Source organism: Mixophyes fleayi, chromosome 4 (assembly GCF_038048845.1).
Source record: "Mixophyes fleayi isolate aMixFle1 chromosome 4, aMixFle1.hap1, whole genome shotgun sequence".
In the NCBI taxonomy this organism is placed as follows: Eukaryota; Metazoa; Chordata; class Amphibia; order Anura; family Limnodynastidae; genus Mixophyes; species Mixophyes fleayi.
In genome coordinates, this window is record NC_134405.1 from 200,267,641 (window position 1) to 200,293,213 (window position 25,573).

Genomic DNA, 25,573 nt, shown 5'->3' on the forward strand with positions numbered 1-25,573 from the left:
TCCTGTGCCAGAGAGACTTACGGCCCATTCCACCAGATCGGTAGGGGCGTCGTGGGCAGCGAGAAATGGGGCTTCTGCGGACCAGCTTTGCAGAGCAGCCACCTGGTCCTCTGTCCACACGTTTACAAAGTTTTACCAATTTAATGTATTTGCATCTTCTGATGCAAATTTCGCTCGTAATGCTTTGCGAGCGGGATTTTCAGAGTAGTCCCACCCTTAGGAGACTGCTTTAGAACGTCCCCATGGTAAGCAGTGTCCCCTAGACTGGATGAAAGAGAAAAGAGGATTTATGTACTTACGTTAAATCCGTTTCTCTGATTCCGTCTGGGGGACACTGCGATCCCTCCCTTCTTCTGTTCTTCTGTGTGCTCTTGTTTGACTGGCCTTACTCCTAGGGCTTTTTAATAAACTGAAGAGTCCAGGGGGATTGTAGATTGAAGGGGTCTGTCGGCAGTACTAAAACTTAACTAGTTAGGTGCCAACTCCACCAGCTCCCTCCACAACCCATGGTAAGCAGTGTTCCCCAGACTGGATGAAAGAGAAACGGATTTAAAGTAAGTACATAAATCCTCTTTTCTCATTGTCCTCCTCCCATTTTCAGACGCATTGAAATCGGAACCTCCATCTAGCAGCCAGAACAAGGTACCTTGCTCTACTACTGTTTTCTGTCTTTTGAGTTGTAGGATTGTATATGGGATGGAATCTACATAAGTATTTTTTCCCAGGACTCTCAAGGAGAGGAGGAGGAGGAAGAAGATGATGATGTCACAAGTGAGGTTGGCAGCCCAGATGAGCCAAAGGAAGAGGAAGCTGGGGAGGAATATTTGTCAGAGATGGATAATGAGCCACCAATCAGTGAGAGTGATGATGGGTTCAGTATTCATAATGCCCAACTTCAGTCCCACACACTTGCTGATTCTATTCCCAGCAGTCCAGCATCCTCCCAATTGTGAGTAACATTTACTTATGTGTTTATAACCATTCATGGAAGCCATCAGATGAGGTATTTTTCATTCTATTTAAAACAACCATTGACATTATAATTTCAGTTCGGTCTGCAGTGAAGATCAAGAGGCAATACAAGCTCAGAAAATTTGGAAAAAAGCTATAATGTTGGTGTGGCGCGCAGCAGCCAATCACAGGTCTGTAATTGGGATGCCATTCTACTTTAGTGTAACAATTTTGTGTCCATTACGTCTAACAGGGATGACATTACTTGGAGGCTCCCATGATTACTGCTGCTGGCTCTTCTTTTAGACAGGTTGTGCACTTTATTGCTCTGTAATCTCACTGAAATGTTGCAATTTTGAGTTAAAAATAAGATCTATGTATTCATGATACCAAACAGTATTTCCATCACTTCCTGACACTGGATCATAGGCCCAAACAATTACCTAGCCCACACAGAAGAAGACTTAAGCAAAGATCATTTAGGATATTTGAACAAATGTATATCTTTTGGCATCAAGTGAGAAAAATCCTCCATACCTGGATATATAAACTTGAGAGAAATGGTTTCCTGATTCCTGAATTGCATTACATGCAAGGGAGTATAACAGAACATGTATAAGTAAAGAAAATACCTTCCAATGGTAACTTCTTCACTTAAGTCCGCTGGACTAGTGTCACAACACTGTTCAGTCAGTCTTCAAAACTGATTACATACTGGTGCAGGAGATGAAGAGGGTTTGGCCAGAACAACATGAAGGTAATCCAAACATTCAAAAGTTAACCATAGCAGAAAAGAAGTGAGTTGCAAATCTAATTAAACTTCTGAAGTAAGATTTGATGTTTAATGTACAACTATATGAAGCAAAGTTATTACATCAAACATGTTAAAAAGATATTTGGTTTAATCTTATGTGGTTTTTTTCTATCCAGATATGCCAATGTCTTCCTTCAACCTGTGACAGATGACATTGCCCCTGGCTATCACAGTATAGTACAAAGGTAATATCTGTGTTTGTTCAGCCTATAATGACATTTCTAGGTGTTGCAGAGCAATCCATAGTCTTAGAATGCCTTTGTAATCATGTCTTGTGAGGGGGAGCTATGTTCCCTTATCTGGTTTAATGAATTGTTTGCCACTCTTCTTGAGCTATGCTTGAACTGCCATTTAGCTAATATTTTGCCATTCTCATGCAACTATAGTTTCCACTGACCAAGCATGGTTAAATAATGCAAATAACCAGTAAGACCAATAATAATTGGGGCATAAGGAACCAAATGAGAGATGTATTTTATTTTCGAACATTACTTTTCTATAGATGCATTGTGGTCTGGACCTCAGTAACCAGGTACATTTTCACCTGGTGTTTTACTTTTGTTACTTTCTGTTTCATCCATTCTGGGGCACATTACGTCACCATGGGGTTACAGAAGCATCGCTGGAGGTGGGCATTGAGCACCAGCATTTATGTTTGTAAATATCTTGATGTTTAAATGGGTTAAGAAATAAACAGTGTTTGGGCATTGGCCACGGTTATGCTGTAAATTTACATCACGTCTTTGTCTCCAAGGCCCATGGACCTATCTACTATAAAAAAGAACATTGAAACTGGTTTAATTCGGAGCACAGCAGAATTCCAGAGGGACATCATGCTTATGTTCCAGAATGCTGTAATGTATAACAGTTCTGATCATGACGTCTATCACATGGCAGTGGAGATGCAGAGGGATGTGCTGGAACAGATCCAGGTATGGCTAAAGTTATTGTGATTGGTAGAAGAATTGTTTGTTCTAAACTTAATTTTCTGATATGGAATAATAATTATAGAAAAATTATGCTTTTTTTTTTTTTTATTGTAAAAAAATAAATAAAAATAAAAGTGATATATAAAGTTGCCTTACAAATTTCGTATAGTAGAAACATAATAGAAGAGCAATGTCTGTTCATTCTGCCCATAACAGCAATTCCTGGCCACTCAGTTGATTATGCAGACGTCTGAGTCTGGGATCAGTGCAAAGAGTCTGAGGGGTCGAGACTCCACACGCAAGCAAGATGCCTCTGAAAAGGTACTGTTTTGCTAACTTGCTGTGTAAGCTAAATTCGTTTTGCCATTAATATTGATTTTATTGACCAATTTTCCAAGTTGAAATGTGTGTGTGGTGACAGAATTATGGCTTACTTTGTGCATCATTTATATTCTGCTCTACTGAAAGTGGAACTGTCACCTAGCCAAATGTGTTCATAAGGCACATCCCCGATTTTTTTTTTTTTTTTTTTTTTTTTACATTAACTGCTTCTTGCATAATTATAGATTTACTTTTATTTATTTTGTAAACTGCTTATTTTGAAGAGTCTGAACAATACAAAACAAAAGAAAATCTGGTTTAACTGTGTCAGACATTACATCAACATGGGAAAGTATACATCTAACAGAGGGTTGACATCAACAGCTACGTATAAGAGCAGACTGACTCCGGTTTTAATATACAGAGAGAGGGAGAGTAGAAAAAAGAAGAGGGGGAAGAGATGACGTGGCTAGAACCATGTAAAGAAAGAGAGGAACTAGGAGAGAGAGACCATCAACCAGAGTGTACAAGACTGTTTAAACAATAGGGGAAGGAGAGAGACTTCACATAGTTAAATAATTAGTTAAAGGGAGAGCGGACGTTAAAGAAGGCTAACCATGGTGTCCAAATTTTGTTGAAAGATTTGGAGGAGTTGTTGAGGATGCTGGTTTTAAATTCCATACGGAGTACATGCCATACCCGGTTGATTATAGATTGAAGAGAGGGTGGGTTCTGTTGCTTCCAGTCAGCTGCAAGCTGACAAGTGGGCGCCGTGAGGATATGTGGAATAAGTTTATTCTGGTGACGTGTGGCTGCAGGGATCCCTAATGGAAGAAGGAAAAATTTAGGCTCCATGGGGACATTTTATCTGTAAGATAACAGTTATCAATTTAGTAAATTGGAGCCAGAGGCGAGCTAACTTTGGAGAACTCCACTAAATATGAAGGAATGTACCTTCCAAGGAGCAGCCCCTCCAGCAGCGTTCTGAAGCGTCATTAGCATTTTTTTGAGACGAGGAGGCACATAGTACCAGCGATATAGAGCTTTATAAACATTTTCTTTGCTTTTCACGCATATAGAACTAGAAGCAGCACCCTCGCAAATCTCACACCAATCCTCAGCATAATTAAAGTTTAATTTTATATTTGGCTTTTTACATTTTCTAATAAGGGTTCAGTAATGACCCATCTCTTACCAACAACTAGCAAATCTAATAGCATGAGTGTCGCCCTGTGTAAGGTCTTGAAACTGCAAATAAATATTAAGTCTTCAATTACTGATCCTCTATCAAAGCGCAGACAGGTTATGAACACTGCAACTCCAGCTGCCTAAAAAGTCCCAAGATCTTTTCTTTGAAACCTTCTGTCAGTATGACCAATAATATTGAATAAAGGCTGGAGATTGGGGGCAAATGTCACCAATAAAAAAGTAATGATGACTTGCGCCTGTAGTTCTGCATTTCCTCCAGGCTGGTGGGTTGTGTTTGCAGAATTTTTGTCGCAGCTAAGTGATGCTTCATGCTTTCAGTACATGCTATAACTAATTTTAGTGAAGATGCTTTTGAGCGTCTAGTGATTACAGAGTTACATTTATCTAACCACGTTTGAGCAAAGCCCTTGTTGGTCTGAGAGCAATTTGATTTAATACAGGTCTGTGATTGGTTGTAGTGTAGGGGTGCACAACCTTTTGTCTTTGTTTTCAGTCCATGGGCCACATTAGGAGATTGTTCTCATTTTAAGGTGCCACAATAAAAATCACCTTAAAAGAAAAAAAAAATGCATTGACTTTTCTTAAGAAAAAGATCTAATTTTCAGGTGTACCATACCTCTTAAAAAAAAAAAAATAAAAAAAAAAATCTCTCTAGGGATAGATGTTTGTGCAGCTGATTCATTATGATTTGAAGCCACAATGTCTTCATTGATGAATGACTGGGTGGGAATTTGGAAAGACGCCATAGTGAGACTTGGTGCAATGCAATATGTCAGATACTGGCTTACGGTGACTGCTGAGGCATTTGTGTCCTGCTTCCTGTGGACCGCAAAAAAAAAATCTGTGGATTACTCCTAACCACAGATATGTGATTTGGGCAAAGTAAGGACAGAATGATCTTGGTTAATGGTTGCAGCCTGGCTAAAATGGCCTGCTCATTAGTATGAAATAATGAATCCTATTATGAATGAGCAGCACGGTGGCTTAGTGGTTAGCACTTCTGCCTCTCAGCACTGGGATCATGAGTTCAATTCCCGACCATGGTCTTATCTGTGTGAAGTTTGTATGTTCTCCCAGTGTTTGTGTGTGTTTCCTCCGGGTTCTCCGGTTTCCACACACACTCCAAAAACATACTAGTAGGTTAATTGGCTGCTATCAAATTGACCTCAGTCTATGGGTGTATGTTAGGGAATTTAGACTGTAAGCTCAAATGGTGCAGGGACTGATGTGAGTACAGCGCTGCGGAATTAGTGGCGGTATATAAATCATGTATGAGTGTATTTTAGATTAAAACATTTATTTCCTTATCATGTTATATTTTAGGGAAAAAACTTGCAACGTATAGATGTTTTGTTTTTCCTGCTCTGTAGCATCCACTGGCAGGAGTGATATGAGGAAGAAATAGCATTCCACGAGCCAGCTATATTTAGATTGAATTGTACAAAACTCTTCCATGACAAGGATTGATAAACTTGTTTCTGATAATTTCTGTGCTATGAAATAAAACACTTGGAATAATTTATCTTGTCTGCTGCTGGATGAAGCGAACTGACTATTGTACTCAATATATGGATGATAACCATAATTTATGTGCTCAATCATCGGTGAAGGAATCAAAAATAAACATTTTACTGAGGATGTTTCTCTTATTTTGGTTCTTTTTTGAGATTGTGAGTAGCAAGAGAAGCCAGTACTGGTATCATTTGCCAATATATACTGAAGTTGTCTCTTCACCCCCACCCCCCATCCCACCCAAAAGAAAAAAAAAAACAAATGGTGAAAAAACACCTGCACCCGTTTTGCCATATTTAAGGCATGTGTTTCCCCTATGGGCTCTATGTCAAAGTCCTGGCTCCTCTTCTGCTTTTGTGTTGCCAGCTTCTCTATGTCTTGTGTTGGAGAGTCTCCGTGGAATCTGACCTGTTTTTGTGTTTGTACTTTAACAGGACAGTGTCCCCATGGGCTCTCCTGCATTCCTTCTCTCTCTCTTTGTAAGTATTGAATAGCTGCATTGTATTGGGGGACATGAGTGTCTCAAGGTCCTTCATTCTTCCATTAGAGCTGTTAGAGAAAGTCATACATGTTATTACTGTCTGCTTTGGGTCTGCTGTGTATTACTTTCTTAGTGTCCTGTTCTGTCCTTCAAACTGATATTTATGTTTCATTTGTAAAAATACACCTGGAGACTCTTACTCCATAATAAAGCCAAAGTGGAAAGGCCACATTTATGTCATCTAGTGCATGTTAAAGATGAATTCATTTCAGACTAGCTGTGTTTTCAGTAAATGCAACAATTCAGAGCTTTGAAATGAGAATACAGACAGGGTTAAGACAGAACTAGGATGAGAAGGCAGACGTTGCCAGCTTAGAATCTGAGTATTTCAGGTAGGTGAGCTTTTCCTATAGTACTAAAATGTGAATTCCTTAATCTGTGATGTCTTCTGCTGTCTGAGACCAGAAACCTTTATTCTTTCACAGATATGTTGGCCATCCATTGCCTCTCATTGCACTGACCCTTTATGATTTCTTATTTATTTCATAGGATGGAGGCACTCGAGGCCGTCGCTGTGCAATTGAAGCAGACATGAAAATGAAAAAATGAGGTGGCTTGTCCTGTGTACCATATGGGACACAATGTAATATTAGCACGTGAAGATTGTATTATGTGATGGAACAATGTCTTTTTCATCAAGATACTTTGTAAACCCCCAGTATCTGGGTCTTGTAGTTAGCACATTTCTGTTTGCCTTGATGCCCTCCATGAAGTGGCAATACAAGCAGTATTGATTATGACTTGTAAATATGTACAATAAGCTAGATCATCATGCCATAACAATTAATTTGTAAGTGAAGGTCAAAATTACAGTTGTTACGCTTGGACATTATTTATTAGAATACTAGGAAGTAGCAGTAACTGGTAATTATTTTTGTACTTAGTGTGCTTGTCTTGAATTGTGGAATTATACCTTGTGATGAAAATCATGAATAACGGAAGAATAACAATCATGTGAAAAGGAGTGCTTTGATGTTTGTCTATTTGTAGTTGGGTCTTATTTCAGCAGCATGCTTTTCATTGTCTACTTCTGCCATCAAACTACAGTTTTTCAATTGTCGGAGAGTGGCTCTGAGCACTAAATATGTTCATGTGTTTTGTTTTTTTTTCTCTAATAAGAATGTCAGATGTAAAAATAATCCAGAAACTTATTTACGTAAAGGGGATGGCAACACTTAGCAACTTAACAATATTTACTGAGTTTGTCTGGAGACTTGTCCTTAGCATGTTTGCACCTAGCTTAAGATGTGTCTCAGGCTTGGCTGTTAGTGTTATGCGATTGAATTGCTTTTACATGCCCTCCTACAGCTTTTGCTAAACTTATTGATTATATATTAGCTATGTTTTATATTCCCACATTGACTGCTTTTGTTGTCGAAAGATGCAGCACAGCTATACAATGCACTCTGCAGTGGTTGCAATTGATTCCAGAGTGTAACTATGTGTCCTATCCAAGCGCAAGTAAAATATTTATTAAAGATTGAATATATGTATGCACAAGCAAATAAACTAAAGTCTACTAAAAATGGGAGTAGTAAATGTTTTATTTATAAACTGGTTGTCTATGTGTAAAGCCAGTGGCCTGGTTGCACACATAATCAAATAGAAGTGTTTTTAAATGAATGGTTTTCTGAAGATAGAAGTTGACCATGGTTTGGATAGTTTGACTCAACCTTATTAAAGCTAAAGCATTGATGTAGGGTGCAATTTTACCCTAAACAAGGGTTGGATAACTTGCCAAGCTTGTTAGTTTGTGTAGGCCATAAGTAAATAATGGTACGGTTGTTGTACTGAAAGGCAGTTATCCATCATTTGAAATATATTGTCAAAGTTAAAAAGGACATGATTTGTATATGAACTGGAAAATACATTTGTCAATATTTTTTGTAAAGGTTGCAAACTAAAACCATAATATATTTCTCTTTGTATTTGATGTATATTTTGATTGATTTGAAATAAAGGTACCACTTTGGGAATAGATTATGTTTAAAGAAAAAAACATTTGCATTAGGTTTTATACTTTTAATTTTCCTCTTTTATGCATAGCACATGTATATATTTTCTATAAGCCTTTTTGAGTTTAATATTCTGATTAAATTGCACTTCTGCTTAGGCATTCCTAATGTTTTCTGTCTTTCTTCTCCAACCTTTAATACACTTTTTTTTCCTCCAAGAAATCCTCCCCAAAACTGCTACTAGTCAACTCTCAACAGAAGCAAAACAATTTATGGACTCTAGGACTTCTCAATGAAGATTTTATTTGGTTGACTAGAAGAGCTGTGGTCTTGAAGAGAGATCCTGGATCTGGGCTTCTGATGAAAATAGTTATATTTATTCTTTATTGAATCCAGATAGAAGATACCTGGAAGTAACCGGTAGGAGGGGTGGGAGGGCTGTAACATGCCACTCGCTGCAGTACTACCTGATCAGTGTCCTTGCTCGTTGGCGTATTGTCTGTTCTTAGCTGCATGCAGGCACCTCTTCCTGGTCATCCTGTTTTGTTTTCTGAATATGTGGCCATACAAGGACTTCAAGTCTGTTGACGTCTGTAGGTTCTGGATTTAAAAGTATGCTTGTTGCACAGGCAAATCAACACCCATGAGTCTAGTGTTCTGGTGGTCATACGCTGCCAGTTTTAGGACGGAATTGGGCTGAAATAGCCCGTGACTGCTCCATTGACCCAACAAATGTGTGATACTGATTGAAATCCTTCCAATTATGTAAATGCTATAAGTTGTGTGGTCATCGGCTGCTGAATGTTTGGGTCTGCCCAGTTTCGCCCCTTGGATGGATGGACAGACAACTGGATCTAAACGCAACAAACTAGCCGATGATCGGCAGCTTCTATTTTGATTTATTAAGAGACCTTTTTAAATATTTCAATTGCATATAATAAAGTTTCATATTTTATTTTAAATGTTTGGTGTCTGCTTCTTCTTAGATAAATGAAACCTATGGAATACAATATAACACTTGTTTCTTTTTGTTTTATATCATATTTTTTTTATGGGAATAGGCTGTAAAATAATCTGCCATATCTTAATTTCAGATTTGGCCAATGCTTCCTCTGGGCAATATCTTATTGTTAATGTGTATGCACATTGTTATGTTATGTGCATTTCTAATCATCACGTATTGTGGACATTAGGTTTCTTCCCCTCATCCATAGGTCATACACTCTAAGTTGGCCACCCAGGATCTTCTTTATGGTCCCCCAGCCCTCTGTTTTTTATTTTAGCTAGGCGTACACCACCCTTAGAGCTTAGGGCTCTATGCTGGTCCCCCTGATAATTTAGTCTTGTCCTTAACCAGCTATTGCGACAAGTGGACTTTGGTTCACTATGTCGACCCCTTTTTACCCTTAACCACTGGTCTTTCCTTCCCCTCCTCACTGGTCGTCGCTCATCCTTGTCCTATTTGTTTTTTCTTTTTCTTTTCTTCTCTCTTGGCATCTCTTTCCTGTTTTGGTCTCTTGCTTCCCGACCGCTGACTTTCATATGACCCTTAACCTTATCTCCTATAACGTCAAGGGCCTCAACTCCCCTAAGAAACGAGCCAAGCTCCACTCTTCTCTCGAGTCTCTTAAAGGAGACTTGATATTCCTGCAAGAAACACATTTTATTAATCATCTCCACCCTGAGCTCCGTTCCAGAAAATTATCATTGCATGTGATCGTAGGCAGAAAAAACGAGGTGTTGTAATCTTGTTTGCGCGCCATCTAACTTTTGACCTTCTCGACTGTCATAAAGATAAGAAAGGTAGGTTCCTGATCCTTGTAGGCTTTGAATAACCTCCCCTGCACCCTAGTAAAACTTTATGCACCTAACACTGATCAACATAAATTCTTTAAAAAATTGGGTTCTCTGCTAGCATGTGTTTGCCAGGGTGAACTTATTGTTGCGGGTGACTTCAATGCCATCTTAGCACCGACTGTAGACCGTTGTTCAGCCTCTTCCTCCCCTCCCCTCAGGAGAGATGCCCACAGTACTGGAGCTCTACAGGCTTTTCTTAAACTCCATAATTTATACGATTCGTGGAGAGTATCAGATCCCTTGGCCAGGGACTACACCTAATACTTATTTCAGGATTGATATGATCCTGCTCAGCCACGACCTCGCTCTCAGACTTGGCGCCTCCCCAATATTACCTATTACTTGGTCGGACCATGCCCCTGTTTCGGCCGTACTCTCCTCATTTGCCCAACGCCCTCCAAAAGCAAGACTTAACGAATCGCTCCTACATGACAAAGAAACTATTACTTATCTTCAATCTCTTCTCTCTGAGAACTTTGTGACGAACGATACCCCTAATATTTCCCCTGTGATCCTTTGGGACGCTCATAAGGCTGTAATTTTGAGCCATATTATTGCTCTAGCATCTCTGTCAAAACGATTCCATCTGGCAAAAACTGTTGGAAGGACTTGTTGAGAGCCTTAGCGCAACGTCTCAAGACGAATCTTGACCCTCTTGTTCACTAGGAAATTGCTTTTGTTCGGGGTGAACTGAATCTTTTATTATCCCACCAGGTTGCCAATAAGCTGAAGTGGCTCAATCAGCACTTTTATGAGAAGTGTGACAAGGCCGATAGACTGTTGGTTATCAAACTTAGAGCCATGATAGCGGCCCGGAATCTCCTTGCTGGTAGGGACTCCGATGAAGTTTTACATTATGACCGCCAGTGGATACGTTCTGCCTTTCAATCCTGCTATACTAAAGTTTATAACCTTCCTCAACCTTCAGATCCCTTAGTCTCCCAACAACACTCGCAGTTGATTGGTTCTTTTCTTTCCTCTGCTAAGCTTCCGAAACTCTCCCCACAGGCTAATGCTCTACTGGGGGCAGAGATTACCAGGAGAGAGGTTGTAAAGTCCCAGAAATCAGGTGAGGCTCTGAGGACTGACGGCTTCACGGGTGTCTATTACAAGAGATTTGCTGGGCTCCTGGTTCCCTGCTTGCCCACTCTCTTCAACCTAATCCTGGCTGGAGGTTCTTGGTCCAGGGATTCCTTGGAAGCTCGGATCTCCATTATTTATAAAGAGGGTAAAGATGTTTACGACTGCGCTAGTTACTGCCCTATCTACATGCTTAATACAGACGTTAAATTATATGCAAAGATTTTGGCTAATAGATTAAATTCGGTCCTTCCGTCCCTTGTCCATTATGACCAGGTTGGCTTCATTCCGGGCCGTCAGGCCAGAGATAATACCAGGAGGACCGTTGAGCTGATTCATGTCGCTAATACCAGGAAGGCTCCGGCCATTATTCTCTCTCGACACCGAGAAGGCTTTTGGCAGGATCTCCTGGAGCTTTATGTCCCGAACCTTGTCGGTGTTTGGAATTTCTGGTAACCTCCTTACTGGTATCCAAGCCCAGTATTCTCGACCCTCTGCGAGAGTCATGATCAACAGTTCTCCTTCTGACCTTATTGCCATCACCAACAGTACCTGTCTTTGCCCTCGTTATAGAGACTCTTGCGGCTTCCATCCGAGCCTGTCCTGATATACGGGGTGTGCGGACGGGGTACTTGGAGTGGCAAAAGGACATCATCCGTGAAGAGAGAGAGCTTAATCTTCAACAGCCAGGAAAGTCGCTCCCCGGACTCTTTAACATTTTACACCATTACGGGCGCCTTTCTGGTTATAGGATTAACATTGCTAAATCAGAAGACCTTCTGCTTAATATCTCCAGCCGGTAAGTGCTAGCCCTCACCTCCCGCTTTACCTTCCGGTGGCAAAGAAAAAAAACTAAATATCTAGGAGTTTTTATCACCGACTCCTATGACTCCCTTTACCGGGAGAATTACCTGGGCCTTTTTGCAAACCTCAAGTCTGAACTCTTCTCCTGGCGTTAATTGATTATCATGTGGCTGTGGAGGATCATTTCTGTCGAGATGAATCTCCTTCCTAAGCTCCTTTACTATTTTCAGACCCTTCCTGTTAGAGTTCCCCTTTCGGAACTTTCCTCTATCCAAAAATGTCTTTCTAGGTTTGTCTGGAACAGCTGGTCTCCCAGGATCAAGCTGGCTCTCCTATAGAGGCCCACCAAATGTGGTGGTAGCGGCTTCTCTTATTTGAAGATTTACTATTGGGCTGCCCATTTGAGCCAGCTTGTAGCCTCCTTTGCCCAAACGCTTCTTCCCCCCCCCCCCTCCGGCGGCACGGTTGTGGGTTGACATTGAATCCGCCTACCTCAAATTTCCGCTTCTTCCCTGCATACGGGGCCTCTCAAAACAAGCTAGATCGGCCCTCGCTGGCCGATGCCCCACCCTATCATTCTCAGGTGGGATCTGGGAGACCTGCCGGCCCCATCTCAATATCCCGCCTTCCTCCCCTCCTATTCTGCCTCTCTGGTGTAATCCTGCCTTTCTTCCTTGGCTCTCCCCAGCTTTCTATAGTGCCTGGTCTACTGCTGGTGTCTGATTTGTTGGAGATCTCTTATTTCAAGTTGCCTTTATCTCCTGTCATGATGCGTTCTAAGTATCTAAATCTCCATCCTAAATTCTACGAGTATTTTCAGGTGCGGCACTTTGAAGGCTCTCTCCTCAGGGGTGCTCCTTCCCACACTCCTATTTCCCCCTTTGAAACCTTATGTCTCTCCTCTCCCGTGAGTAGAGGCATAATTTCCTATATCTAAAGCTTAATCCTCGACGCACTTTTGCCTCCCGGCGGGAGACACGAGAGGGACCTGGGTCCCCCTGCCCGAGGAGGATTATTGGAAGAGCTGGTGGTAACCTGTTCTTTTATAATTTATCTCCACCTTGATCAAGGAAAACGCATATAAAATATACTATCGATGGTACTTTACCCCTGACAAACTTACTAAAATGTTTCTCTCTAGCTCTCCATTATGCTGGCGGGGTTGTGGCCAGATGGGATCTTTTCTACATATTTGGTGGACCTGCCCTAAAATATCCTCCTTTTGGGATCGAATTAGGACCCTCCTCTCCTCCCTCCTTCCGTGTCCCGTTTGGAAAGACCAATGGTCCTTTCATCTCTGCTATCCCCTGACCAACAATGACAGACATTCCTTGAAATTAGCCTCCCACATCCTTGCTGCAGCGCGATGCTTAGTGGGCAAGTCATGGAAACAAACTGAACCCCCCCACTATGACGGCCCTACGCTCCTTGGTTAATTGCCCAGATGGAACAGATTACACACCTTTTAAACAATAAGGATGATAAATTCCACCAGATTTGGGCTTCTTGGGTTTATTTTTAACCCCTTAACGCCTTCAGCTCTTTCCCTTTAAGTGAACCCCCCCTGGTCCCCATTGGTGAGCAGCTCATATGCTGTCTGATCCTTGGAGTTGTGTCCCCCCATCCCGAGTGTTTGGGAAGTATTTTCCTCTGCATTTTATTTTTCTCCTTTGGCAACGACCAGTGTCTCCCCTCCCCCTCCCACCTCATATTCTTAGAAAATGTTATAGAATTTTGAACAATTAGTGCAACAAATGTTCCTCGTTTGTTTGTCCTATGACAATCTGTTGTTCTTGATGGTTGCTATTCGAATGTTTCCCTTTGCATTGTCATCTACCTATGTTTTTTTTTTCTTTTGCAATGTACTAATTACCGTTTCCTATCTGTATATCAGTGCTATTTTTCAAAATAAATAGCTAAAAAAAATAAAAAATTATTGAACACCAAGGTCGGAGTGCCCAGGTTCAAGATGGAGTCTTTGCGGTCAGTCAGTCATCCACGACATGGAACAGGGAGAGTTCATGGTGGCTGTAGTCATCCTTGATGTCTAGAGCCATCTCCATGTTCCCATCTGGGAGGGTCATCAGACCCTCTTGAGGTTTGCGGTTCGGTCAGAGCACTTACAATTTCAGGCTCAGATATTTCACCTGTCTCCGCATGTGCTTCAGTCGCTTCTTTGGTGGTTGCAGAAACAAATTCTCTGCAGGGGTCGTCCATTCACCATCTGGGATGGGACATTGATCACAACGGAGCCAGTCTTCGGGGTTGGGGGGTGTCTGTCTTTACGCTCACTTTAAGGGTCTTTGGACTCTAAAGGAGTCCAAGATTCAAATCCGTGTATTGAAAGCGGTGTTCTATGCTCTAATAAGCGCGCAACATTTGCTGCAGGAAAGGGTGGTGAAGATTCAGTCGGACAGTGCCACAGCGGTGACATACCTCAATCACCAGCGTGGCACCAAGAGTCACTTGACCATGAGAGATGCACAAAATCTTTCTGTGGGCCAAAGTCCTCTTTATTCCCGGAATAAAAAATTGGGAATCCAATTTCCTAAGCAGACAGACTCTGCATCCGGGCGAATGGTCCCTCTATCCGGAGGTGTTTTGCCAGTCGGTGGACAGGTGGGGTCAGGTATGTGAAGATACCGGGTTTTCTGGCCCAATTCTACACACTCTGGCTGGCCACCCACCCATGGGTTTGTCTTCCTAAGCCAGGGAAGCCTACCCAGTACCTTCTAAGGTTTTTATTAATCACTCAGGCAAATGTAGTTAGAAAGTAAAACAATACAGTTATTGTAACTTAATCAATCACTAAATTATTATATACACACAGTAAATAAATGCTAGGCAGGTTTACCCCATTATCTGTCGCTTACCCCATTAGCTTAAGGAGTTAGTCACGTTGCTGTACCGACTTGACGACTCGTGGATCTCACTGGTCGAGAACGGCAACTCTAAATCTTTCTGGGGAACCCCTGGGCCTCTCTTTGTTAATCATTGGTGAGACCTGGACTATGGTGGTTGGAGAGGGGAGTTGAGATGAGTTTGTACTTCCATAGAAACTCCCCTCCCAGATTGTAGACCAACTGTCTGGAGTAGTCTTGTGAGAACAATGGATACGAATTAGCCTCCCCCCTCACCAGTATCTTGCATCCTGATCGCTACCCATAAACCACCTGGCTTCACTTTAAGGACAATGAATAACAACCTCACTGCCACATCATCAATATACAGTATACATATTTACAATGAGCTACAATGTCTCCTTATCCACATGTAATTAGACACTGCAGTTGTACTCTGTGCTGGGGAACAAAAGCTAGGGCTATAAAAAGTACATGTTATAATCCACATTTTGTGAGAAACGAGGGACAGGCTGGTTAGGGTGATATTAATACCTCATTTAACCACAAGCTGGATGTCGACATGATTGATTGAACCACAAGGTCCATTTCTTCTGCTCCCGTGCAAGAGATCCTCTGGCTGTTTCAGTAGACGTCATGTCTGTTCTTGGAGGTAACTCTTGGTGTACTGTTTCCAACCGGTAGTCATGCTTTCATGGGTGTTAAAAAAAAAAAAGGTAAAGCGAGAGGGTGTCATGGTGGCATCTGTAGCTACGCCCAGACTTATTAACTCAAGGACCCTTTGTCATCTAGGTTTGGAACTTCTGGCTTTAACAGCATGGCCTACGGTAGCACCATGGGATTTAAATTTGGTGTTGAATGCTTTACAGCATCCGCCTTTTGAACCCTTGAATACGGTGGGATTCAAATTTCTGACCTGGTAGATGGTCTTCATTTTGGCCATATCTATGGCAAGAAAAGTTTCAGAGCCTGCGTCTTTATCTTGCAAGTCTCCTTTTATTGTCTTCCATGAGGACAGGGCAGATCTTCGAACAAAGCATTCTTTCCTCCCTAAAGTGGTGTCTAGATTTCATTTGAATCAAGACATTGTCATTCCTTCCCTGACTTCGTCTAGGTCTTCGGAGGGCAAAGCTTTGATTCTCTATGCTGCACAGAAGAGAGGCTGTCCAGCTTCTAAATTGACTATTGCAAGGTGGATTACGGCTGTAATCCATCAGGTTTATAGTGGGGCTGGGCAGTCTGTTCCAGATAGTCTTCGGGTGCACTCTATAAAGTCTGTGAGTGCTTCCTGGGCGGCCTGCCATGGTGCCTCAAGTGAACAGCTGTGTCAGATGCAAGTTTTGAAAGAAAGGTGCTGCTTGCATTTTATTCTGAACGATTCCTCCCGTGTGCGGCTTTAGGATGTCCCCCATGTCCCCTAAAGAAGAAAATAGGATTTATATACTTATGTAAAATCTCTTAGTCCATTGGGGGACATCAGGCGCCCACCCCTTAACTCTCTAGTTTCTCCTACTGTTTGACATGTTGTCTTGTTTTTGAGAGAATTTTGTTTTTTCTCGGTTTCTGTTGCCTTGGTTAAACATAAACTGGCTTAACAGGAGGTGGGGTATAGAGAGGGAATAGCTAGGGCTTGGTAAACTGAAGTTTTAAAGTGGCAGATCGCCCTGGCCCCTACTCTATCCCCCAATGGACTAAGAGAAATGGATTTAACGTAAGCATAAAAATCTTTTCTTAGCCATTGCTCACAGCATTTCGTATAGTGAATTAATTTTCCTGTCATACAGACAAAAGCACCTCCTTCACAAAAGCGTTCTCCATGCAGTGAGGCGTGCATTTGTTGTTTTTTTTTGTTTGTTTTGTTAGCATTATGGTTAGATTTTGTTGTCAGCTTTGTTCTACTGCACAGGATATACGTTTTCCAGGTTGCAGCATTTTAATCTGCTTGCCTGTGAGTTATGGAGCTTGTGACAGGTTGGACCGCCTATACCACCCTGTCTGTTGTTGCTGGGAACTGGCTGGGCTTACTTTTGGCACCCTCCCCTTTCGTTATTCCGAATACGCCCCTCCTGCCGAAGTAGGATTACAGCAACATTGAAGAAGTTGCCAAGCAGGGTCTTGAAGCAAAGAGTGGTGATTATTTCTCTCAAGTGTCCTGATAAGGACAGTTCCACTGATTAAAGGTATCAGTGGTTAGGTCAGATGGAACATCAGAATGATACATTACATGTTCAAACAGCTCACCTTTTATACAGTTCTGCCAGCTAAGGCCAAGGGGCGGGTAAGCTGGCCCCTTGGACCTAGCTGGCTCCAACCTGCCTAGAATATTCCCTCAGATCTCAGGATATACTCTAATTTAGCATCTAACACAATTTAACTTCCACATCACCCTGATTTCTTCAGATGTGTTGTCTCCATTGTTTAGAGTTCCTGTCTGTCTGACACGAACGGGATTCAGGTAACGGACCTATGTTGTGCGTTGAAGTGTTGGTCACTCACATTGAATATACTTAATTAGCTTAATGAGAACATCCTCTTGACTGCACAACAGACTTACAAATGCTTTTCAGAAATCAAACATACCTCTGACATGAATGCATTTCCTCTAGCAAGTTTACAAACAAAAGCAAATCCCTTTCCTGGTCAATACATTTCCTACTAAGAAAGTGCAATACAATATTGAACATAAGTACATTTGCAATTATATAAATAAGCGCCCTGCGCTATTTCCTTTACATAAATTTATACCATAAGTTATTTATAAGTGATCCAGTCACACAGGTGTTATTGATCTGTTGTGGGTCATCTTTGCCTCTTTTTTTTTTTCTTTATATATTATCAGGTCAGTGAGTTTGATTGTTTTTATGAACCCATGTTTTTGATTAGATGTGCTTTTACCCCAATGTTGATTAGCACACTAGTGATGCCTCTATTAAATATACCTTATAGGATAGTTATGTCTGTTCATTTGTTCTCTTGTAATTTGAGGTACATTTTAGTGATAGATTTCCTTCCCTTTTTATAGTATAAATGTGCTTTCATTTATTTGTTAAGGGGTGTGGGGGAGGGGTTGGCAAATGTGTTAGTGATGCTTCAGCCAATATTCTAAATCCTGTATCTAATGCTTTTGGTCAAGGAAAGACCATGTTATGAAGAATGCTAATTAACCCTCGAAACTTAGACATTAGTTAAATTAGATCATTTTACTGAATCATTAATGTACCACATTTTCTACTACTTTTTATTCCACTTTCTGTAAATATTAAAGGAAGCTATTACAGAGCGATTCAAACTATTAAGGAACCAGGTCTCTCACCTGCTCTTATTAACTAACCCTGTGATTACCTTCCCTTTGTTACAAGAGGCTGCTGGTCTTATTGATTCTGAATATCCAAAGGATTATAGGAAAATTTCCAGATTTGTCAAATTCATAAACATTTACCCTTTACTTGTAGGCTACATTGTTATTTTAAGGACCCTATGGTGAAATTAATGAAACTGACTTTTAAATGGTATATCTATGCACAGAATATCAGTATTTAATCATTATTTATATAGCGCCACAAGGTTTCCGTAGAGCTGTACAAATACAAAAAGAAACAGTAGACCAAAATAGTACAGGGTACAACAGAGCAAAACACGTAGAACCAAGATTTCAAAAGCTCCAGGCATAGCAAGTACAGTGATGTCGGAGAAGAAGAAATGGAATTGAGACACAAGGAAAGAGGGCCCTGCTCGTAGGAGCTTACATACTAAAGGGAGGAGACAGTGGAGGGGATCAGGTGCAAGAGACAGGGAAGAGGAAGGTGAGGAGAACAAGGCTGGAGAAGGCGGTGGATAGCTGGTATGCTTTGAGGAAAAGATGGGTTTTGAGAGCCTATTTCAAAGTGCTCAGATTGGGGACAGATGGATGAAGCGAGGGAGGTCCTTCCAGTGGAGGGGGCAGCATGGGAGATGTCTTGAATTCTGGCATGGGATGAGGTGATCAATGTAGAGGAGAGGCGATAGTCATTGGCTGAACGCAGGGAACGGGTGGGAGTGTGAATGGAGAGGAGGTTAGAGATATAAAGGACTTGAACGGGAGAGGGCCTTGTAGGTTATGGTGAGGAGTTTCAGGGGCGCACGCAGGGGGGGTTTCTGGTTCTCCAGAAACCCCTCTGCTCTGTGAACAAACAAGCACAAAACAGCATGTATTAACATGCTAAACAATGCCCCGACAGCACCGCCGTGGACGCTTCTTTGACAGCGCCGCGGCTGCTGTCCTGTACAGCAGCCGCAGCGCTGTCAGAGAAGCCTCCGCTCGGTGCTGGCTGCTGTACAGTTCAGAATCCCCAATGGAGCTGCTGCGCATGCGCGGCCGCAGCAGCTCCTCCCTCTCATATCTGCAGGGATTACCGCGCTGGCCTGGTGAAAAGTGAGAGATCACTATGGCCAAATTTACATCTTATACATATATAGATCGGTAAATAGCAATATTGTATAATACTCACAATTTCACACACCAACCCTCAAAAACACCCCCTCTAAACACACCAATAACGTGATAGCACTACTCACATGAGGCACACAGACAAGATACACACAAGTTAAAACTTTTGTCATCTTTGCCTATTTCTCCCATATTTTCTCACTGTAAAATCTTGCCCAGTTTCACAAGATTAGAGGGGAGATCTGTGAAAGTTTCACTTTGTCCAGCTCAAATTGCCATCATGAGGTAAATCATCAATTCCAAAGATTTTAGATGCTTTTACTTTGCTGAGCAGAATCTCCCTTTTGCCACTCATTTGAATAACTGTGCATCTCAGTTTCCACAGAAAGCCCATTAATATGCATTGCCCATAGATATGAATTGGAAAATCGCAGCCAATCACAAGTAACTAGACTTACTTGGCTTACTGTGACTGTAAGGTATATATTTTTTTCAAGCTTTACGTAGCAGGCTAAAATAGTGGATCCTATAACATATTGGTTATCATCAGCTATTTATATAGCATTATCAGCAGCGCTGTACAGAGAGCTCACATCAGTCCCTGCCCCATTGGAGCTTACAGTCTAAATTCTCTAACATACAACACACAAACAGAGAGAGACAGACTAGGGTCAATGTGGTAGCTGCCAATTAACCTACTAGTATGTTTTGCATATATGTATGTAATATAGTCCAAACTTGTGTCATGGTATCAATGTTTTTTCTTTATTTTTGTGGTTGTTCATTTTTTTAATGTGCGTTAGAAATGCTATTTTGATGTGCGGTATCATTTTAGTTTAAATACGGAGTGTCAATACTCATTTTAATGAAGGGTTTAGATTGTTTTAATGTATAGTATTTTAGTGTGTAGTAGGAATGATTTTTTATGTTTTATTTTGCTTTGTTCCGAATTCAACCATTTGGAAACCCCCCCTTAAAAATCCTGCGTTTGCCGCTGAGTTTGAAGAGAATTCTGTAGGGGAAAGGGAGCCAGTGCAAGGCATGGCAGAGAGTGGAGGCACAGAGAAGAGTGGCGTGAAAGAAAGCGGAGTCTCACAGCCGCATTGAGAATAGAGCCAAGAGGGGCAAGATGTGAGTGAGGGAGGCCGGTGAGGAGAAGGATACAATAATCGATACTGGAAATAATAAGACTGTGGATAATAGTTTTGGTGGCATCCTCAGAAAGGAAGAGCCGGATGCGGGTGATATTATGAAGTTGTAAAGGACAGGATTGGGCAAGAGATTGAATGTGGGGGGCAAAAGAGAGGGAGGAGTCAAGGGTGACACCCAGGCAGCGGAGTTGGGGGACAGAAGAAATGGTGTTGATATTAACGGTGAGGGAGAGATCAAGTTGTTAGAAGTAGAGAAAACAAAGAGTTTAGTTTTAGCAATGTTGATTTTGAGAAAACTTGAAGAGATCCAGGAGGAGATTTCAGAAAGGCAGTCAGAAACTCGAGAGAGGAGGGGGGCGGAAAGGTCAGGAGAAGATATGTAGAGCTGAATGTCAGTTAGAGGTGGTACTGGAGACCAAAGGAAGAGATGAGATTGCCCAGGGAGGTAGTGTACTGTGAAAAAAGAAAAGGGCAGAGAACAGAGCCCTGTGGGACTCCCAACAGAAAGGGTGGTGGGAGGAGAGGATGAGTCAGGAGTGGAAACAGAAGGAGCGGTTGGCAAGGTATGAGGTGAACCAAGTGAGGACTGTGCCAGAGAGACCAAGAGAAAGGGTCTGCAGAAGGAGGGGTTGTCCACAGTGTCAGAGGCCACGGAGAGGTCCAGGAGGATGAGCCTGGATTTAGCAGAGAGGAGATCATTGATTACTTTGGCAAGGGCGGTTTCAGTGGAGTGGAGGAGACAGAAACCAGATTGGAGAGGGTCAAGAAGAGAATTGTATTTGTATCGGTAGCATTCATTTCTCTTTGTTGAAGAGTAACAGGCTGGGTTTGGTTGCGTGCAACTTGGTAGTGTATCCAATGTTCATAGTTGCAGTATGGCCATTCATCCAATATGCATGTACATATTTCTGCAATATGAAAACATACATGTATATATACAGTGTGTGTAAAAAAATCCAGCTCTTATATGTGGTATTATTTTGCCCAATCCTGACAACAGTTGTCTAGCCATTTGTAGTGTTTGTAAAGCCACAGTCAGTAGAGGCAGAGACCTTAACCATCTAGGAACCTCATCCATGTTACATCATTTGAAGTGAGTTCATGGCAAGTGTGAAGATACCGGGTTTATCTGGCCCAGTGCTACCCAGTACCTTCTAGGATTCGTATGGTCACTCAGGCAAAATGCAGTTATAAACATACAACAGTATATTTATTGTCATACAAATCACACTACAATATTATGTACACACAGTAAATAAATGCCAGGCTGATTTACCACATCATCTGTCCCTTACCCCAATAACTTAAGGAGATATAGTCACCTGCTGTCCAGACTTCATGACCCATGGATCCCTCTCAGCTGCATATATAGACTTGAGTTAGAAAACGACAATTCAAAACTCCATCTTGCACCTTCCTGAATGAAATCCAAGCATGAGCACCCCTCCCCCCTGGAGTTGTTCCTTATATATCACAGGTCTAATTTCCACAGTCTTTCCCCTCCCTGGACAAACCCCTGCATCTATTCTACTTCCCCATTGGCCAGTGCAGGACTAGGGGGTTTGGACAGGGCAGTGGAGATGAGATGTCCTTTCACAGAAGCCCCCTGCTGGGATGCAGACAGAACGTCTGGACTAGTCCTAAGGAGAACAATTGATGCTTAATTGGCTTCCCCTACTTCCAAGGATAAGGTAGCAGTGAGCCCCTCCTAAAATTAACCCCTTACACTACTTTGTGATGTCACAGGGTCCCCAGCTGTTCCATGCTTCCTGTAGAGGAAGGAGGGGGGAGAATGAATGCAGCTCAAGCCCTCTCACCTGTATCCTAGACACCACCTGATCTTTACCCATAACCCTCCTGGCTTCAGTTTAAGGACAATGAATAACATTACTTCAAGTCATCAATATATAATACAAAATATACATATTTAAATTGAATTACAATGTCCCCTTAACCACATGTAATTGGACAATGCAGTTGTAGTCTGATGAGCTGGGGAAACAAAAGAAGGGCTATACAAAGTATTTGCTATAATTCACATATCATACTCGTTTTGTCACATTCCTCCCCTACTTTTTTAGCCCTTGTTTCCCAGTGGCTCCCTAGCCCCAAGTAATCATTTCTTCCAAGTCCAAAGTTTCTGGCCTGCTGTGGTTTCTCCTGGGTCTGATGGCAAGGTAGACAGCAGTACACTGTTTCTCAATCTCCCACCAGGGTCCCATGGCTGCAGGGATATCATCCCACCCAGCTGGAGTGGGGGTTTATGCTGCCCTGTGTCATAAAATGAGACAACAATAAAACTGGGGCACTCCGGTGCATACATCCATTGTATTACAATTGTAGTCCAACATCCCTTGGGTGCCTTATCCACCCTTAATTGCCCAACTGCAAATAGTCCCTTGGCCTGTCCTCTGTTTCTGGAGACCATGCTCCCCTCCCCCACATATCCGAGGGAAAACTGCCAAGTGGCAGGAAAACTTTCTGGCACCTTGTCCGTTTGTTTCTGGCAAAGATCCAATCCCCCCTCCCCCAAACACTCAAGGGACAACTGCCCAGTGGCAGGCAAGCGTGGGGGCTCCATTAATTCTTTGCTTATGGGGAATCCTCTGTCCCCCTCCCAAACCACATGTGGGTGCCCCTGTAAGTATGTTTGTGTGCATCTCCCCTCCCCTGCTACCACATCCAACTGTTGCACTACTTCCCTCGCCTCTGGCGCATCGGGGTAGTGTGAATCCTCATTGGACACAGACTTGTCCTCCTGGCAGCAAAGCAAAGTGGATGGTCCAGTGCAGGCCTCTGGTATTGGGTCCTGGATTCCCAGATTTGGAGCTGGAGTGCGATGCATCAAAGCTGGTGGGGCTGGTGAATCTTGCTGTACTGGTGCCCTCTCAGACACCCACTCAGTCAACATCTCCTCATCTGCCAATTCTGCATAGGGGAAGGCATAAGTGTAATTTTCCCAGGGCCCCATGGTAGTGGCCTCTGACATGACAATTCCTTTATCCTCTCCCATTAATTCTGTCCTACAGTCTGTAAACATGATTTCTGCTGAGATCATATGTTGCGCAAGTTTATGATTCTCTTCTGTCACAATTGGGTAAAGCTGTACATCACTTGCCCCGGAGAGCACACATGCGGTATCCTGCGTTACTTCATTAAACAAATTCTTTTCAGGCACAACAGGGATGGATAACTGGTCTTTTCTGTAATTCTGTTCTAACTCAGACACAGTCTCAGGTTCCAATAACACTGGCAAATTATCAGAAGATGCTACTACATGGTACTTACTTGGTAGCTCTTTTCCATCCAAGTCACCAAATGGGAGAATTTCTCCTAATCCTTTCTGAGTAGTCAGAGGTACAACATCCTCACCAAGCAGTTCTTCTCCAGTCTCCCCCAAGATAGTAGCTTGGGCAACTGTATTTAATCCACTGGGATGGACCTCCCCCTGATTAACAGACTGAGCAGCCATCTTTTTAGAGTGTGATAAAAGATATTCCAATTGGCATTTTTCAGTATTCACTCGATAACACTGATCCTGCCACATTTCAGTGTCCGTAAATCCTTGCCGCCATACCTCATCCTCTGCTTCTTCAAAACTCTGTTGCAGACATTGCATTTGTTCCCAGAGAGGTATGTGGGGACCTAAAGTGAGCATCCATTTTCTATAAACACTAAAGGCATTGATGGGATTCTCCTGATCTTTTAACAAACGTTTCAGGATATCCATGTGTGTGCTGTACAGGTAAGGTACACCCCGGATCTGGCATTCCACTATCAGCTCCTCCATACTCATTGTCTCTAGTGGATCTGTAGAATCTGCTAATGGGACAGATTCTATTAATACATTTGCAGGGGATTCATCAGGCATGTCCCTGTGCTGTAATAGTCCATTTACGTCTTGTTTGTACTGCTGATTATTGTTGTATCTGGATTCTCCCTTGGCCAGATTCTGCATAGTACAAATAACTTCATGTGTAAAATCATCCCATGCTGGTTCATCCTGAAAATTACAGGCACTTGCCTCCTCTTTCAACATTAGGAACACATCCAACAGGTTCTCCAATTTCTCCTGTAGACTGGCTCCTTCCCACATAATAATCTTTGGGCACTCCTCATCCCAATAATCCAAAATGTGCTGCATTGTGGTGGGGTGGTGCAACACATCCATATCCCCATCCTGCAGACACTCCCACAGTCCTTCATCCCAGTACACCTTTCTCCTGGTTGTACTGGTCTGCTTCATCCCTTCCTTTGGGAACTTTTTCAACACTGGGCTGTGATCTGCTCTCTTGTTCCTAGAGCTCACACCCATTTTACTTCCAGGGATCACCTCACTGTGATTTCCTCTCTTTGAGACACGGTTCCATCTTCCGCTCTCCTCTGGCGGGGTGCGCTTCCCCTTATCAAATCGGCACTTAGGCGGCATCTTCCCTCGCCTAAAGCCCACAGCGCTTTTCGTGACACTTTCTACCTTAAAGCCTTTAGGAGTAAGTTCAGGATAATGTGGTAACTGGTTTCTAGTGCTAACTGCTTTGCAGAGCCCTGGAATGTATCACGATACAGTTCCCCTGCAGCTCTACCCAGAGAAGACCTGGGACTGAGTGATCCCACTGCTGCCACCAAAAATGTGAAGATACCGGGTTTATCTGGCCCAGTGCTACCCAGTACCTTCTAGGATTCGTATGGTCACTCAGGCAAAATGCAGTTATAAACATACAACAGTATATTTATTGTCATACAAATCACACTACAATATTATGTACACACAGTAAATAAATGCCAGGCTGATTTACCACATCATCTGTCCCTTACCCCAATAACTTAAGGAGATATAGTCACCTGCTGTCCAGACTTCATGACCCATGGATCCCTCTCAGCTGCATATATAGACTTGAGTTAGAAAACGACAATTCAAAACTCCATCTTGCACCTTCCTGAATGAAATCCAAGCATGAGCACCCCTCCCCCCTGGAGTTGTTCCTTATATATCACAGGTCTAATTTCCACAGTCTTTCCCCTCCCTGGACAAACCCCTGCATCTATTCTACTTCCCCATTGGCCAGTGCAGGACTAGGGGGTTTGGACAGGGCAGTGGAGATGAGATGTCCTTTCACAGAAGCCCCCTGCTGGGATGCAGACAGAACGTCTGGACTAGTCCT

At 42.4% G+C, this 25,573-nt stretch overlaps 1 protein-coding gene across 8 annotated transcripts in view; it reads left to right on the plus strand.

The window, feature by feature from the left end:
- Positions 1-25,573, plus strand: part of BRD8 (bromodomain containing 8) — a 104,602-nt gene that overhangs the window by 13,608 nt on the left and 65,421 nt on the right. For 7 of the 8 annotated variants that reach the window (XM_075209106.1, XM_075209107.1, XM_075209110.1 and 4 more), the window contains 7 exons: positions 602-642; positions 726-949; positions 1,050-1,142; positions 1,882-1,950; positions 2,520-2,697; positions 2,911-3,015; positions 6,171-6,215. In XM_075209106.1, coding sequence (XP_075065207.1) covers positions 602-642; positions 726-949; positions 1,050-1,142; positions 1,882-1,950; positions 2,520-2,697; positions 2,911-3,015; positions 6,171-6,215 — 755 coding nt within the window. Of the gene's footprint in view, positions 1-601; positions 643-725; positions 950-1,049; positions 1,143-1,881; positions 1,951-2,519; positions 2,698-2,910; positions 3,016-6,170; positions 6,216-6,766; positions 9,195-25,573 lie in introns of those variants that run through there. The other variant, XM_075209113.1, reaches the window with a different exon arrangement.